The following is a 13512-nucleotide window of genomic DNA, read 5'->3' on the forward strand; positions in this document are numbered from 1 at the left end:
GCAAAATGGCACAAATAATGAAAAAAATAGTTGGTACCATCTACAAAGTTGAAGATACATATACTATGACCTAATAGTGTCACTCCTAGACACATAACTTAGAGAAGAGGGCACATGTACACCAAGACACATATAAAAGCATGTTTGTAGCAGCAAAAGTTGGAAACTGGTAACAACTCAAACTTCCATCAACAGTAGATGGACAAGTGAACTATGCTGTATCACCCAGAAGACTATGCAGTAATGAAAATGAGTGAAGTATAGGTCTTCATAGCAGTACACATAAATCTCACAAAAGATGCTGAGCAAAAGAATATATGTGTGATGAATCCATTTAAATAAGGTTAAAAAACAAGCAAAACATATTTGGGCAACAAAATGATAAAGAAAAGCAGGGAAATGATAAAGCCAGGATTTGGGGGGTTAGGGAGGGGAAAGGGAGGGCTTCTGGAAAGCTAGTGCCATTCTATATACCTTGATCTGGAGGGTTGAAACATAGGTGTTTGCTTTAAAATTTACATTTATAATACATTGATATATACTTTCCATATATTAAAACTAAACAAAAGTTGAAAGAAAATCAATATATGGTTGAGGAAAAAAAATCTAACTTTGTTTATTTGGTTGCTTACTTTCCCCAACATTACTTATTAAACCATCTATATGTGATTACAACTTAATATATTCCATTCTTACTTGCACTTGAGATTTGGTAACTGTTGTTATCAACAATAGTTTTTGGCAAGGATGAATGGACTTTTGCGGGGGGTGGGTGAAGGGGAGAGATAGTAAAAGTGTGAACTAAAATGCAGGAGAGGGAGATAGTCATCCTCATGGGATTTGTTGTTAAATAGGAAAATTCTAGAGACAGAACCGAAAAGAGAGAGGAAGTCTGTGAGAGGTTTGCCAAGTCAGAGAGCAAAGTGTCACCTGATAAAAGGACTTATTTATGAATGAGCTCAGAGCAAAACTATTTGGAGGAAATCTAAAGAGGACATGCCTGCAGGATGGAGGTTGGTTATACTGGGTGCCTGGCCCAAGGGTACAGCCTCCATTTACACCACGTAGGCGGTAACATAAAGTTTGCTGAATGTTCTCAAATATTTGATATATTGCTATTTTTAAATATGTTTATTGCTCGCTTTTTCTTACTTTAAACATAGTACTTATTTTTTTAACATCTTTATTGGAGTATAATTGCCCTACAATGGTGTGTTAGTTTCTGCTTTATAACAAAGTGAATCAGCTATACATATACATATGTCCCCATATCTCTTCCCTCTTGCGTCTCCCTCCCTCCCACCCTCCGCATCCCACCCCTCTAGGTGGTCACAAAGCACGGCGCTGATCTCCCTGTGCTATGCGGCTGCGAGTGGCATGGACATATATACACGACCAAACGTAAAATAGATAGCTAGTGGTAAACACAGCATTTATTGATGGAAGAAAATTACAGAAAAATATGTAGTGCCACATTTTGTCCAACCTTGACGGCGGGATTCATTCCCTTTCTAGCGCACTATGAAGGACTGGCCGGAGCAGCCCCAGGGCCGGCCTGAAGGGCTGCGGTTGATTTGGAAGTGGGGCACGGACCAGCCTTCCCTCCACAGTGCAGAGCCAGCAACCCTCCTGCCTAGGCGGGAGTCTCCCTAGGTTGCAGGGCGGGACTGAGAGGTGCGAGGGCTGCTTTAGATGCCAGGCCCTTTCCCGGGAGCCCCGCCCAGGCCCCGCCCCGCCCCGGCCGAAGCCCCGCCCCGGCCCCGCCCGCGCCTTGCCGCGCGCCCACACTCAGAGCCCGAGCCGCGGTCGCTCATCTGACCCGAGCCACAGCGGCCGGAGATGCAGCGGGGTGCCGCGCTGTGCCTGCGCCTGTGGCTCTGCCTCGGACTGCTCGACAGCGAGCGTGGTGAGCCCTCCGCCTGCCCCAGTGTACAGCTGGCCACGAGGGGGGACGTTTTCCCTGGGCAAATGGTGGGACCTCACCGACGGGAGGCGGGCGGGGGACAGGGCCCGCGGGACCCTCCGGCACGAGACAGGGTCGGGAGCCAGGGATTCAGACACCGGAAGGAGCACGGCGAGTCGGGCCGGGCTTGCCGGGATGAGGAAAGGGCGGGGACGGGGCGCGGGGCTGCACCGCAGCTTAGAGGTGGTGCACAGTCCCCGACTGCGCTCCACAGTCTGTGGCTCAGCTCCTTGGACCTGGGCCCCTTCGCGCTGCACCCTCAGCCTGGATCCTTCGCTTGCTTACACGCTTTCCCGCGGAGTCCAGGCACCGCACTGCTCTCCTCGGACCCGGGAGCACTGGGGATTGTCCCCCCGCGCAGAGGCTGCAATCCCCGCCGGGTCATAGACCTGGGTGCGCACTTCCCGACACCTCTAGTCTGCGCTCGAGATCGGTCCTCCAGAGGGAACTCTGGTTGGTGTCTACCTTCCCCAGGCCAAGGACTGCGGGGGCGGGGGCTCGGGATCGTGGGAGATAGGCGCCGTGGGGCGGATTGGGCGCAGGTGCCTGTTGGAACTTGAGGCGAATCTTGAGTCGGCCACTCGTAAGTGGTCAGCATGGCAGAAGAGGCAGAAGGCCGGCCCTCGCTGTATTTGAGGGGGTAGGACCCTGGAAGGCCAAGCTAAGGATCTTGGATCATAAGGCAGGGACCGACAAGGACGGGTCTTAAACACAGGAGAGGCAAGGTCTGGTTTGTGATGGGAACATGACTGGAGGTTGCTGCTGAGGGATTGGAGAGAAGAGAGTGTGGGGGATGAGGGAGGGAGCAGAGGGGTATGGTTGTTTGGAGATGTCAGGATAAAGCGTCAGGAATGAGGGGAGGATGAGCTGGAAGCCCATGCAAGATCTGGTGACCCTGGAAATCAGAGGGTGGAGGAGGGGTAATGGGTCCCCAGTGGTTGAGGGAGGAGTTCTGGGAGGTCTGAAGGGAGAGATGGGGACCTCGCTATTTTTAAACACCATGGGCATTGAATAGTGGCTTTACATGCTTCATTTCTTTTAATCCTCACAAGGGAGTGTTAGACCCAATTTACAGATGGGAACAATTAGAGCATGGACACTTATAACTTCCCCCAAAGTCCCCGGGAAGCCAGTAGTAAGGGAAATGGTCAACCCAGGTCTTTGGAATAACAGAGCTCTGTTCTCTGTGCCTATATGGGCTGAAGAGCTGGGGATAGTGGAGGTGAGGAAGGCGTGTGTGAACCTAGCGGGGGGAGGAGGGAGGAAGACATCTGTCTGGCCTCCAAGTCAGGGCAGGTCTGAGCAGAGGGGCTGCCACTTGGCCCTTCCTCGCTCCCCTGCACCCTGCCCAGGACCAGGCTCTCACAGGTGCTCAGCATGTGTTAAGTGACTGAATGAGTGTGGGGAAAGAATTGAATGGCGCCATGGCTGGGCTTCGGGGCAGAGGAGTGGGAGATCCCACCTTGCGGTGACATCCAGCAAGCACTGGGTGTAGTGTCCAAGGCTCAGGAGAGAGGCTGGGCTGGAGAGCTGGAGAGGAAGCAGAGCAAAGGGTCTAGGATGGGACCCTCTCCCCCAAGGAGGGGACCAGAGAGGGAGAGGCTTCCAGGGAGACGGGAAACATTCTGCATGCAGGGTTTGCGGAAAACCAGGAGAGGCTTGTGTCCTGGTGCTCCTGAGTGGAGCAGAGTGGGAGGCGGAGGAGGGAGGGGGGATGAGGTAAGTCTTTCAGTGAGTGCAGGTGATTCTTACCAAAGTTGGGCAATGAAGGAGAAGAGAGAGAATGAAGCTAAGGGGCCCATGGAAGCGGGGTGGCCCAGGCTGGACCAGGGCATGGCTCGCGGGGAGATGTCCCATGGAGAACAGACCATTGCCGCTGTCCCTGAGCCTTGCATTTGCACCACCCACTTCTGGGCTGAGGAGGACCCGAGGAGCTGCCAGCTAGATGGGGGATACTGGAGCAGAAGCATAAACACTCCAGTGCAGCCAAGTGTCAGTGCAGCCAGAGTAGGAGGCCAAGTGCTGGCAGGTGAGCAGCCTGGCCGTGAAGCTGACCCTCAAAGGTGTGATGTTGGTCCCAGAACGAGACTCTTGTCCTAGCTCTACCCCTAAATTCCTTGCTATATTACCTGGGCCCCTCTCTTCCTTTCCTTGCGCCTCAGTTATCCCATGCATAGGAGTGCAACAAGCTGGCAAGCACTGAGGGGCTGTGCTTGGGGTTGGGCTTTTTGCCCCAGTAGTGTCCCTGTAGAGAAGGTAGGTGGCAGAGGTCACCTCCAACAGACTTTGTCTCTTGGAGCTTAGTCTAGAGAGAGGCTGTTTCTGCCTCTGAACAGTGGGCAGTCAGCTCAGGGACATGTCGGGGAAGGAGGCAACTGCTGTGAAGCTTGGTTGGCCCAGCCTGAGGATGCTGGCTCCTGCCATGGGCTGAGGCACACGTGACCATCCCAGCTCTTCGCTGTCCCTGCTCCTCAGCCCTGAGCCAGACCCAGGTGTGGACAGAGGTGTGGGGGGGTGGTGGGGATGCAAGTCAGTGCAGGCAGAATGTGGGGGCTGGGCCCATCTTACTTGGTGCCTGTGGATCAGTGACTCAGTGCTCTGGGGACTCAAGTGTAGGTGCTGCTCACATCCCCAGCATGCCGGAGGCACCGGGTCAGTGTAGCTGAAGGCTCTCTGCCTCCCCAGAGCCCAGTGCCCACATGGCCAGGCACCAGACTGGGCATGAGGTATAACAAGGGGACTGTCTGGCCAGTTCCTTGCTGTGCCATCCCCACCCTGACCCCCAGGCAGTGGCACCCCAACCCAGGGAAGGGGACTGCAGTTCTGTGCAAGTTGAAAGGTATAGTGTCTGCTCTGGGCAGTCTCGGGAGGATTTGGACCAAGCGCATCCTGCAGGGGTTTCCTGAGTGCCAGACTAGCAGGAACACAAACATGGTATCGTAGCCCAGGGGTGAAAGTGCTCAGTGACCCAGTGAGGCCCAGCTGGTGGCTGTGTGCTGCACGGGGTTGCTTCTAGCTTGGGGCTTCCTGGAGGGGTCTGCAGACTCCAGGGAAAAGGGTTCCAGGTAGGGCAAAGACCCCCTCAAAGGCCCAGAGGCAGAAGAGTCAGATGGTGGTCAGATGAGGCTAGACTCCTAGGGGCGGAGGGATGAGATGGAGGAGACAGGCAAGTGGAGGTGGCAGGAGCCAGCAGCACACCTGGAAAGGGGAGGTCTGAGCAGGGAGTCACCTGGTCAGATTCCCCTGAAGGCATCACCAGAAGGGTAAGACCAGATGCAAGCCCACAGCAAGGAGGCTGTGGGTGAACCCAGGAGATAACGCCAGGGAAGGAGGCAGCAGGGGATGGTGGAGAGAGAGGGACGAGTGCCAGTCTCTGGCTTAAACAACAGACAGGTCATGAAATTGTTTACCAGATGGGGACCCTGAGAAGAGGAGGAAATGTGGGGAAAGATGAGACACTCCACTAGGGAGGCAGGGCCTCAAGTCGAAGGCAGGGAAGAGGAAAGTTGGGAGCACTTGAGTGTGATGAGGCAGAGGGGGGTCGGGGAACCCAGGGAAATTAAGTGGGGTCTCAGCCATGAGGGGAAATTCTTCTCTCTGTCTGGCTCACACCCCTCCCGCTGCCGCTTGGGTGTGCCCCCACCGCCCCGCCATTGTAGATTTCTCTCCACTAGGGCCTAGCCTGTGCCCCTGAGATACCCCTCAGAGAGGGGGGATGGGTAGGGAGAGGGGTCCGGAGAGCCTCTCACACTCCTTGCACCGACCTCTGAGCAAGACACAGCCGACGTGTCCAGCTGGAGCCAGGGATTCCTGAGTTTCGATCCTTTTCAGACACTTGCTTCCTCTGGGATCTCGGTTTTCCGGTCACGCCAAAGGGAGAAGTCTGGGAGCAGGAAGATGCGGGCTTTGGCGCTGGCTGCCGCTGAGGCTGGGTGTGGCCGACAGCAGGCACGCCGCTGCTGGCTGGCTCTGGTGCCCCAGGCCACCCCCATCCCCGGGGCCTGGCTGGGGTGTGGGTGGCCCAGTGAGCAGGCACAGGTTTCAGGGTGGCAAGTGGGGGAGCCCCGCCACGTGGCCAGCGAGGTCAGCATGGGTTCATGGGAAAGGACTTGTCAGCCACAGGAGAGGACATCCTGCCTGCATTTCCCTCTTCCTGCAGCAGGAGCCCATGGCCCAGATTTAGCAGCGCTGGGGGGCCACCTCTGAGCCAGCTGGGCTGTCTGATAACACCACCCGTCCTGCTGCCACAGAGCAGAGCCCTGATCCCAGAAAGGCCAGGGCTACTGCCTGGCACCGTTGGCTGCACCCACAGCTGTGCTGCACTGGGAGCTCCACGTGTACCAGGGTGCCCTTCCTCCCCATCTCACCCCCAGGGGGTACTCAGGCAGCCCACGGTCCCACTCAGCCTCTCCAACACTCCCTGCTTCCCAAAATTGCCTCTATGCTGCTTCAGCAGGACCACTCTAAAACACAGATCTGAGCCTTCCTCGGGCCACCCGCCCCCGCCGGCCCCTCTTGGGCTGGTAGTACAGGCCCTCCTGCTAGGGTCCCAAGGGCAGCCGTATGTAGCCCTACATCCACCTAGCCTGCACCCATCACATACCCCAGCCTCAGCCCATGACCTTTCTCCTGCTCCAGATACGTGCAGAAGGCTGCTGAGAATTCCAGGCGGAAGGTGATGCTGCTTCAAGTGGGAGGGGCCTACTAGGGCGGGGGGGGGGCTTCCTTCCCACCCCCTGTGTGCCCCAGGAGCACAGAATCTAGGCTTTCAGGTAGGTTCAGGGGACGCTCTTATCCTTATCCAACCTAAAGCACCATCCTCAAAGCCGCCCTGAATTCTACCAAATGGAGTTCCGTTTGTATGAAGCAGCACTTATGTGCACACAGGCACGCACACACACTTGGAGTGTCTACCAGTGAGCCACACCTCGGTCTGAAATGGTTAATCAAACTTCTTCACGCTAGGGTGTGTGAAGATGTTAACCATGTGACGTAGGCTATTGTGCCCATTTTAGAGATGAGAAAATTAAGGCCAGAGGGATGAAATGGTTCATTAGATGCTAGAGCAGCTTTGAGGGAAGTGACAAGTGTCTGGTGCCTGGTGCCAGATGGCATAGGGACTGAGGGGCAAGAAGGGGCAGGCATGGCAGGTGTTGTCCACATTCCCCAGGGAAAGCACTAGAGAGGTGGGCATGTGGGGTCCTAAATTTCTGACCACCTCATGGACATTTTCACCTTGATGTCCTGTACAGCTTTCAAAAGCAGCATGCCACTAGACACATTGCTTTCCCCTAGGCCTACCCCTGGCAGATGTGCCTACTTCCGGGCAGGACATCTGCACCTCCATCCCTTGCCTCCACACCTGCCCACACACTGTGTGCTGTTGCTTTGTTCCCTGGATCCTCAAAGCCAGTCAAGAGCAATCCAGGGTCAAGTCCATGCTGGGGATGCCACCTTGAAAAGGCTCTCATCCTTGCACTGAGGAACTGTCATGTGCAGTGAGTCAAGGCGCTGCGTGAAGCTGTGGAAACATGCAGAGAGGCCCCCAGGAGGGGACCTAAAATTGCTACCCTGGGGCTGGAGCAGGCACCAGGCAAGTGATGAGGGTGACTGGTGAGTCCCTTGAGAAGATCAGGTTCCATCCCTAAGCAGCGGAGAGGCAGGAAATTGTTTTAGGCAGAAGAGGGATTTGTGTTCTAGAAGCCTCCTCTGACCAGTGGGAAAGGCCTGGACCAGTGGGGAGACACTGGTGTGGTGAGCCAGAGGAGGGATTTTGAGGCTGGCCAGGCAGTGGGGTGACAAAGAAGGGGACTGGAAAGGGCAGCCCCAGAATGTCTAGGGGTGGCACTCGGGCTGGAAGGCATCTACTGCTAAGCGTCCGAGCTCTGCGAGTGCAAAGCACTTTGCCAAGTGGCAGGGAGAGGAGAGGGGCAGGCCTGGTGCTTCCAGCCACCCTGCCGTTGGTGCTGTTTCTGAGGAAGTATAGAGTAAATAGCAGCTTCCCATAATCCTGTCCCCCAAAGATAACCTCTGACTAGCAAGTTAACCTCTGTGCCTTAGTTTTCTCATCTGCAAAATGGTAAGAATAGTACCCACCTCAGGGGGGCAATAGAGGGGTGTGGTATGCACAAGTGCATAGGCTGTGCTGGCATACAGAAAATATTTGCTCTTGTCTGTTGTTGTAACGGGGTGTATTGGGGTAAGCAGAATTTGGGGCTCAGAGTAGATGAGCATTTTGTTTTATTACTGTGAGTGCCTGTTTGTCCACATCCTTGCCAACACTGGGAATTCTCTATACTTTTAACACTTGCTCATCTGGGCTGGGGATACTTCTGTGCCCTGTGGCTCGTTGTCCTCCTCAGTGGGTGGTGTGGTATGAGGGCTGGGGGCGCCTGGCAGGAGACATCTGGGAAGCAGAGTCCCCTGGGGCTGGAGCTCAGGAGAGCTGCCAGGGAGGGTGGGGGGCTCAGAGGTAGGCTTGAAGCCCTGGGGCTGTGCCACCTCCAGGAGGAAAGAGCACACCTTGAGAAGTTCCAGTTAAATGAGCCACCAAGAGCCTAAGGCTGGGCCTGTGACCCAGGGCCCTTCTCTGGAGCCTCATTCCTCCACACCATGCTCCATCTGTTCCACCTACCTGACAGTCCAAGGTCACCCGCACTCTGGTCTTTGCACATGTCCCTCTGCCCTCTGTGCCCTCCTCCTGGACCAGCAAGCTCCTGTTCAGTCTACAAAGCCTATTTCAACTCACAGGAACACTCCTTCCCACTGGCAAGGCTTTCTCTGACCACCCCCCCACCTTGGCACTGTGACCAAAGCACAGAGTCACAGTGAGATGCAACTGCTGTGACATGCAAAAGAGTCGGCAGGCAGTGACAGCGAAGGTCTCAGTGTGCCTGAGCCAGCAACGGTTTATTCTTACAATGGTTCTTAGTGTGGTATTACAGTGGTCTGTGGTTCCCAATAAACTTGGGGACAATTCTCATTTCATAAGCTTGGAGCAGGGGAAGTGACTTGCCCAAGGTCATACAGTCAGAGTGACATTGTAGGGCGTGCAGCTGGGCTCACGGAGCTTCGGGCACTCTCTCTTGGAACAGCCCCTCCCATCTCAGCCCTCTCAGTCCTGCAGAGTGGAAGGTGGGAGGACTGATGGACTATTGACCTCACCCTTGACCTCTGGAGGCACAGCGGCTGCCATCCAGGTGGGGGTGGGGGGACTCCAAGACAGAACACCCCTGAGCCTTCTCCCAAGGTCTATGCACAAGCCTGGCCCCAAGAATGAAGGGAGAGGGCCTTAGAGCCAGCTCCCCAACTCAGCCCAGCCCTGGGACTGATGCATGGAGACCCCAACCTGGCCTCACCTGCCCCCAATGCTTTCCCCTCAGCTTGCCTTCAGTCTGCAGCCATGGGCCTGGCCCTGGCTTCCTCTGTCCTCCAGGGCACAGCTGCTAAGGGGAGTGTGGACCAGACTAGCAGGACTGCAGTACAGCCCCTGTCACCCACCAGGTGACCATGACATTTCCTTGAAATAAGGAATTGCAAATGCAAAAACCACTACTGCTACACTCTGCCAGAGTATGTAGGGGAACCCCTGAGCTTGCACACCATCCTGACATCATCCCTGGGTTGGTTGTGCTGGACCTGAGAACAGAGCCATGGGGCAATGACATCCTGGCCCCCAGGAGCCACCCAAAGGTACAAACCTTCCCCATGTGGTGGGTGAGGGCCTGGTGTGCTCAGCAGGTGGATACTGGGTGGTGTGGCTGGTGTCTTGACTGTGTGGCAGAAGCATTGGGAGGTGAAGCTGGTTAGAAGGGGGGCCTGTTGGGCAGGGCATCGCCCTGGAGGCCGGGCCAAGGGCATTCACAGCTCCAGAGGGCCACAGGGAGCCAGCGAGGGTGTCCGCTGGGCTGAGGGACAAATCGGAGGCCAGGAAGGAGACTGCTAGGGAGCAGAGAGGTAGGGAGACTGGCACTCGGGGTGGCAGTGGGAGAGAAGGAGATGGAGAGATGTGACGGCTGAGTCCCAGGCAGGGATGGGCCTGGACTTGGCCAGACGTGGGCTCCTGCACAGCTGCTGGTTATCACTAATGTGGAGCCTGGAGCCTCAGTTTCCTCATTGCTGACTGGACTCGTGATCCCTCCCTCCCTCCCAGGCTATGTGAGGATCAAATGAGGCAGTGACTGCTGGGCTGTGGTTCAGTGCCTAACCCACAGGACTTCCCACCCCTCCTGCCTGCCCCTCACCCAGGATCCTGGTGTGCTGCTTCCACAGCCAGCGCCTGTGGTTGACCCCAGGGTCCCACTGCCCAAGGCTGCTGACAGCACAGAGAAGAGGAGGTATGCTCTCTGGCCTCCCTGACCTCAGCCTGGCGCCTGCCCGGATTGCTCTGCTCAGGCTAGGGGGCCAGGGCTGCTGGCCAGGGGAAGGAAGAAGCCAGTTCCTGGGTCAGGAACAGGAAGGCAGGGGGAGTGCGGCAGAAGTCAGGATGACAGTGCTTCCTGCTTCGGGAAGGGAAGGACAGCGGGGACAGACAACAGCCAGGCAGGAAGGATGCGCCTTCTTTGGGGTTTCAGGTGGGGGCTGGGCAGCACGGAGCCTCTGGGCATGGCAAACTAGGCCTGAATCTGCCCCAGCTGCTGAGCAGCCTGGGGTACAGATGGTCACCAAGGATCCTGGCCTTTAAAACCAGAAACATCTTTTCCAAAGGAACAACAAGGTTTGACAAAGTTCCAACCCAAAGAAAGACCTCAGAGGTTTGTTTAGCCAACCAGTCAGCCACTCATCCCTCCTTCCATCCACGTACTCTTCCATCCATCCATCCACCCATTCTTCCATCCATCCATCCATTCGTCCATCTATCCAGCCTTCTGTCCATCTGTCTGTCCATCCGTCTATCTGTCCATCTGTCCTTCCATCTAGCCATTCTTTCTTTCTTCCAACTTTCCATCCTTCCATCCATCCATCCGTCTGTCCATTCAGCTAGCCATCTTTCCTTCCATCTTTCCACCCATCCATCCATCCACTCAACCTTCCATTCACCCACTCATCCATCCATCCATCCATCCATTCGTCCATCTGTCCATTCGTTTATTCATTCAACAAGGATCTATGGAGCCTTGACTCTCTGTCAGGTGAAGTGCTAGGCATGGAGTGGGGTAGAAAAGAGGACTGTTTGGGTCCTTACCCCATTGAAACTTACTGTCTAGTAGAGGAAATGAAAAAACATAACTTAAATAAAAAAGTAAATAACAAAATTACATATTGTGATAAGAAGAATGAAATAAGCAACCAGGAGGTTAAGGTGGAGCTTAAAGGAGGACTTTTAGGTTTTGGAGGGGGTGAGGAGGTCACGTCTAGGCTGAGGCCTGAAGGCGAGAAGAAGCCAGCTGTGCAAGGCATGTGAGAGGAGACAAATCAGGAGGCGAGGTGTGTGTAAAGGCCCGGGGGTAGGAAGGAGCATAGCATGTCATGGAACAGCCTGGAGGCCATGGTGGCTGGAGGACAAGACTAGGACGTGAGAGTGGACCAAGAGAGTGTGGAGAGGGGGCGGGGGCCAGGCCACAGTCAGAAGTTTGGACTTTCTTCAAAGTGTAGTGGAAAGTCACTGACGAAGTTTAAGCAGGAGCATGATTTGGCCCCTTTGTGTTATTAAACTATCACTATCAACTGTGCGAAGGATTGGAGGAGGGCAAGAGTGGGCCAGGGGGCCACGTTGGGGGCGAGTGCAGTTGGGTAGGCTCCAGCAGGAGAGTGGGGGCTGGCTCTGGGATGCTTTGGTGGTGGATGGATGGGCCGGGGTGGGAGAGGTGGGCATCCACAGGAGCTCCCATTTGGGGAGATGGGAGCTATCAAGGAGATAGCTTTGGCAGGGGTGGAGAGGATGTGAGTCTGGGGTTCAGCATCAGAAATGTGGAACTCAAGGTGTCTGTGGGGTGGCCAAGTGAAGTGGCAGCTGGATACTTAAGGCTGGAGTTGAGAGAAGGGGTCTGGGCTGGAGGTAGAGATTTCGGAAGTAAATGGACGCTTAGGAGAGAGACTGGTAGAGAAGAGCAAGTGAGGAGCGGCAGCACTTGGTGTTGGGCAGAGGGGACGGAAGACGAGGGGAGAGTGAGCTCACAGAAGCTCGCAGAAGAGGGAACAGCCCTGCCCCCTGCCCTGGAGGGCCTCCTACAGCAGCATGGAGGTCACCAGTGGCTCCGTGAAGCAGGGGAGGGGGCTGCACCCTGTGGGAAGATGAGCGAATGTGAGAGGAAGGAGTCAGCGAGCAGAGCTTTTGCTAGGAATGGGAACAGAAAAGAGGAAGGGAATATAGGATCAAGGAATTGAGGAGTTTTTGTTTGTTTGTAAGACGGGAGATGATTCCGTAGAGAAAAATTGGTAATCAGGAAAGAAAGAAATTATCTACAGTGGTCAGATCTGGGGGGTTGGGATTCCTAGCTTGATGGAGGGCTTTGCCTTCGTAGCAGGAATGTCCGAGAGTTTCCAGGGCCTAGGGCAAGGGTGTGGGATTTAGATGTGGGAAGATGAGGTGTCTCCATCTGATGGCTCTACTTCATTAGTGCTGAGAGTGAGAGAGGAGGGAACACCCTGAACTGCAGCCCGGGGGTCATTTAGGGTCTGCCAAAAGGACAAGAAAGGGGAGGCAGCAGCATGGGGCTCTGGCTTTGTGCTGCAAGCCGAGCCACTGAGGGACATGGGTGCTGCAGGGTTGCGGTGGAGAGCAGGGGCAAGGGAGCATTCAGAATGATGGGCCATGAGACATGCAGTGCCAAAAGAGAGGTGAGGCCAGGAGGAGGTAACAATGCAGAGGGGTCCTTGACCTCAGAGTTTTGACGAGGTTGAAGAACTTAGCAGTGGTGAGACAATGGCAGCTGGCAGGAGGCAGAGGAGGCAAGGAGAGAAGTGCAAGAAGATAGGCACTCAGTGATGGCACAGCTTCTGGTGGGGACCAGGTCCAGGGTATGCCCAGGAAGTGAGGGGCTGAGGGGAGGAGGGAGGACAATGGAGATGAGGACTGCAAAGGCCAGGGTGCTGGTGACTCACCCGTGTGGATGTCGAAGTTATGAGGAATGGCCTGAGTTGGGGTGGAGGGGCCCGAAGAGCCCGGAGCAGAGAATGAGGGGAAGTGACCAGGACAGCAGCTGATGACAGCTTTAGTGGGGAGCGGCTGGTGCTGCTGGAAAAGGGGAAGTGACCGCAAGGAGTTCTCCGATGTGTGCAATGGGAGCAATAATCACCCCAGGGGCAGTGGTGTCCTCAGAAAGCCAGGTTTCAGTTAAGGCAGGAAGGTTGGAGGAGGACAGTGATGTCTGCAGTGAAGACTACTGATCACACAGGGTCCAGTGGAAGTGACTGAAGAAAGAGAAGCACTGGGGAAATTCAGGGCACGTGGCAACAAAGGAAAGGCTCTCTCAGATGGGTGAAAGGGTTGGCAAACGCTATAGATCCTCCCGTTTAGCACAGTGATGGAGATGCTTCCTTTGGTGATATGGTGGCCTCTAGGGAGCAAGCTCCTAGGCTCCATCCCCCATCCATCCACTCAACCCACC

The 13512-nt window shown here is 55.3% G+C and overlaps 1 protein-coding gene across 1 annotated transcript in view; it reads left to right on the top strand.

Moving 5' to 3' along the window:
- The first annotated feature begins 1834 nt into the window (after nucleotides 1–1834).
- Nucleotides 1835–13512, top strand: part of FLT4 (fms related receptor tyrosine kinase 4) — a 38928-nt gene continuing 27250 nt past the window's right edge. Inside the window, exon 1 of the mRNA XM_068534667.1 lies at nucleotides 1835–1906. Coding sequence (XP_068390768.1) covers nucleotides 1840–1906 — 67 coding nt within the window. The 5' untranslated portion in view covers nucleotides 1835–1839. The remainder of the gene's footprint in view (nucleotides 1907–13512) is intronic.

The sequence above is a fragment of the Eschrichtius robustus genome, chromosome 2 (genome assembly GCF_028021215.1).
Source record: "Eschrichtius robustus isolate mEscRob2 chromosome 2, mEscRob2.pri, whole genome shotgun sequence".
NCBI lineage: Eukaryota > Metazoa > Chordata > Mammalia > Artiodactyla > Eschrichtiidae > Eschrichtius > Eschrichtius robustus.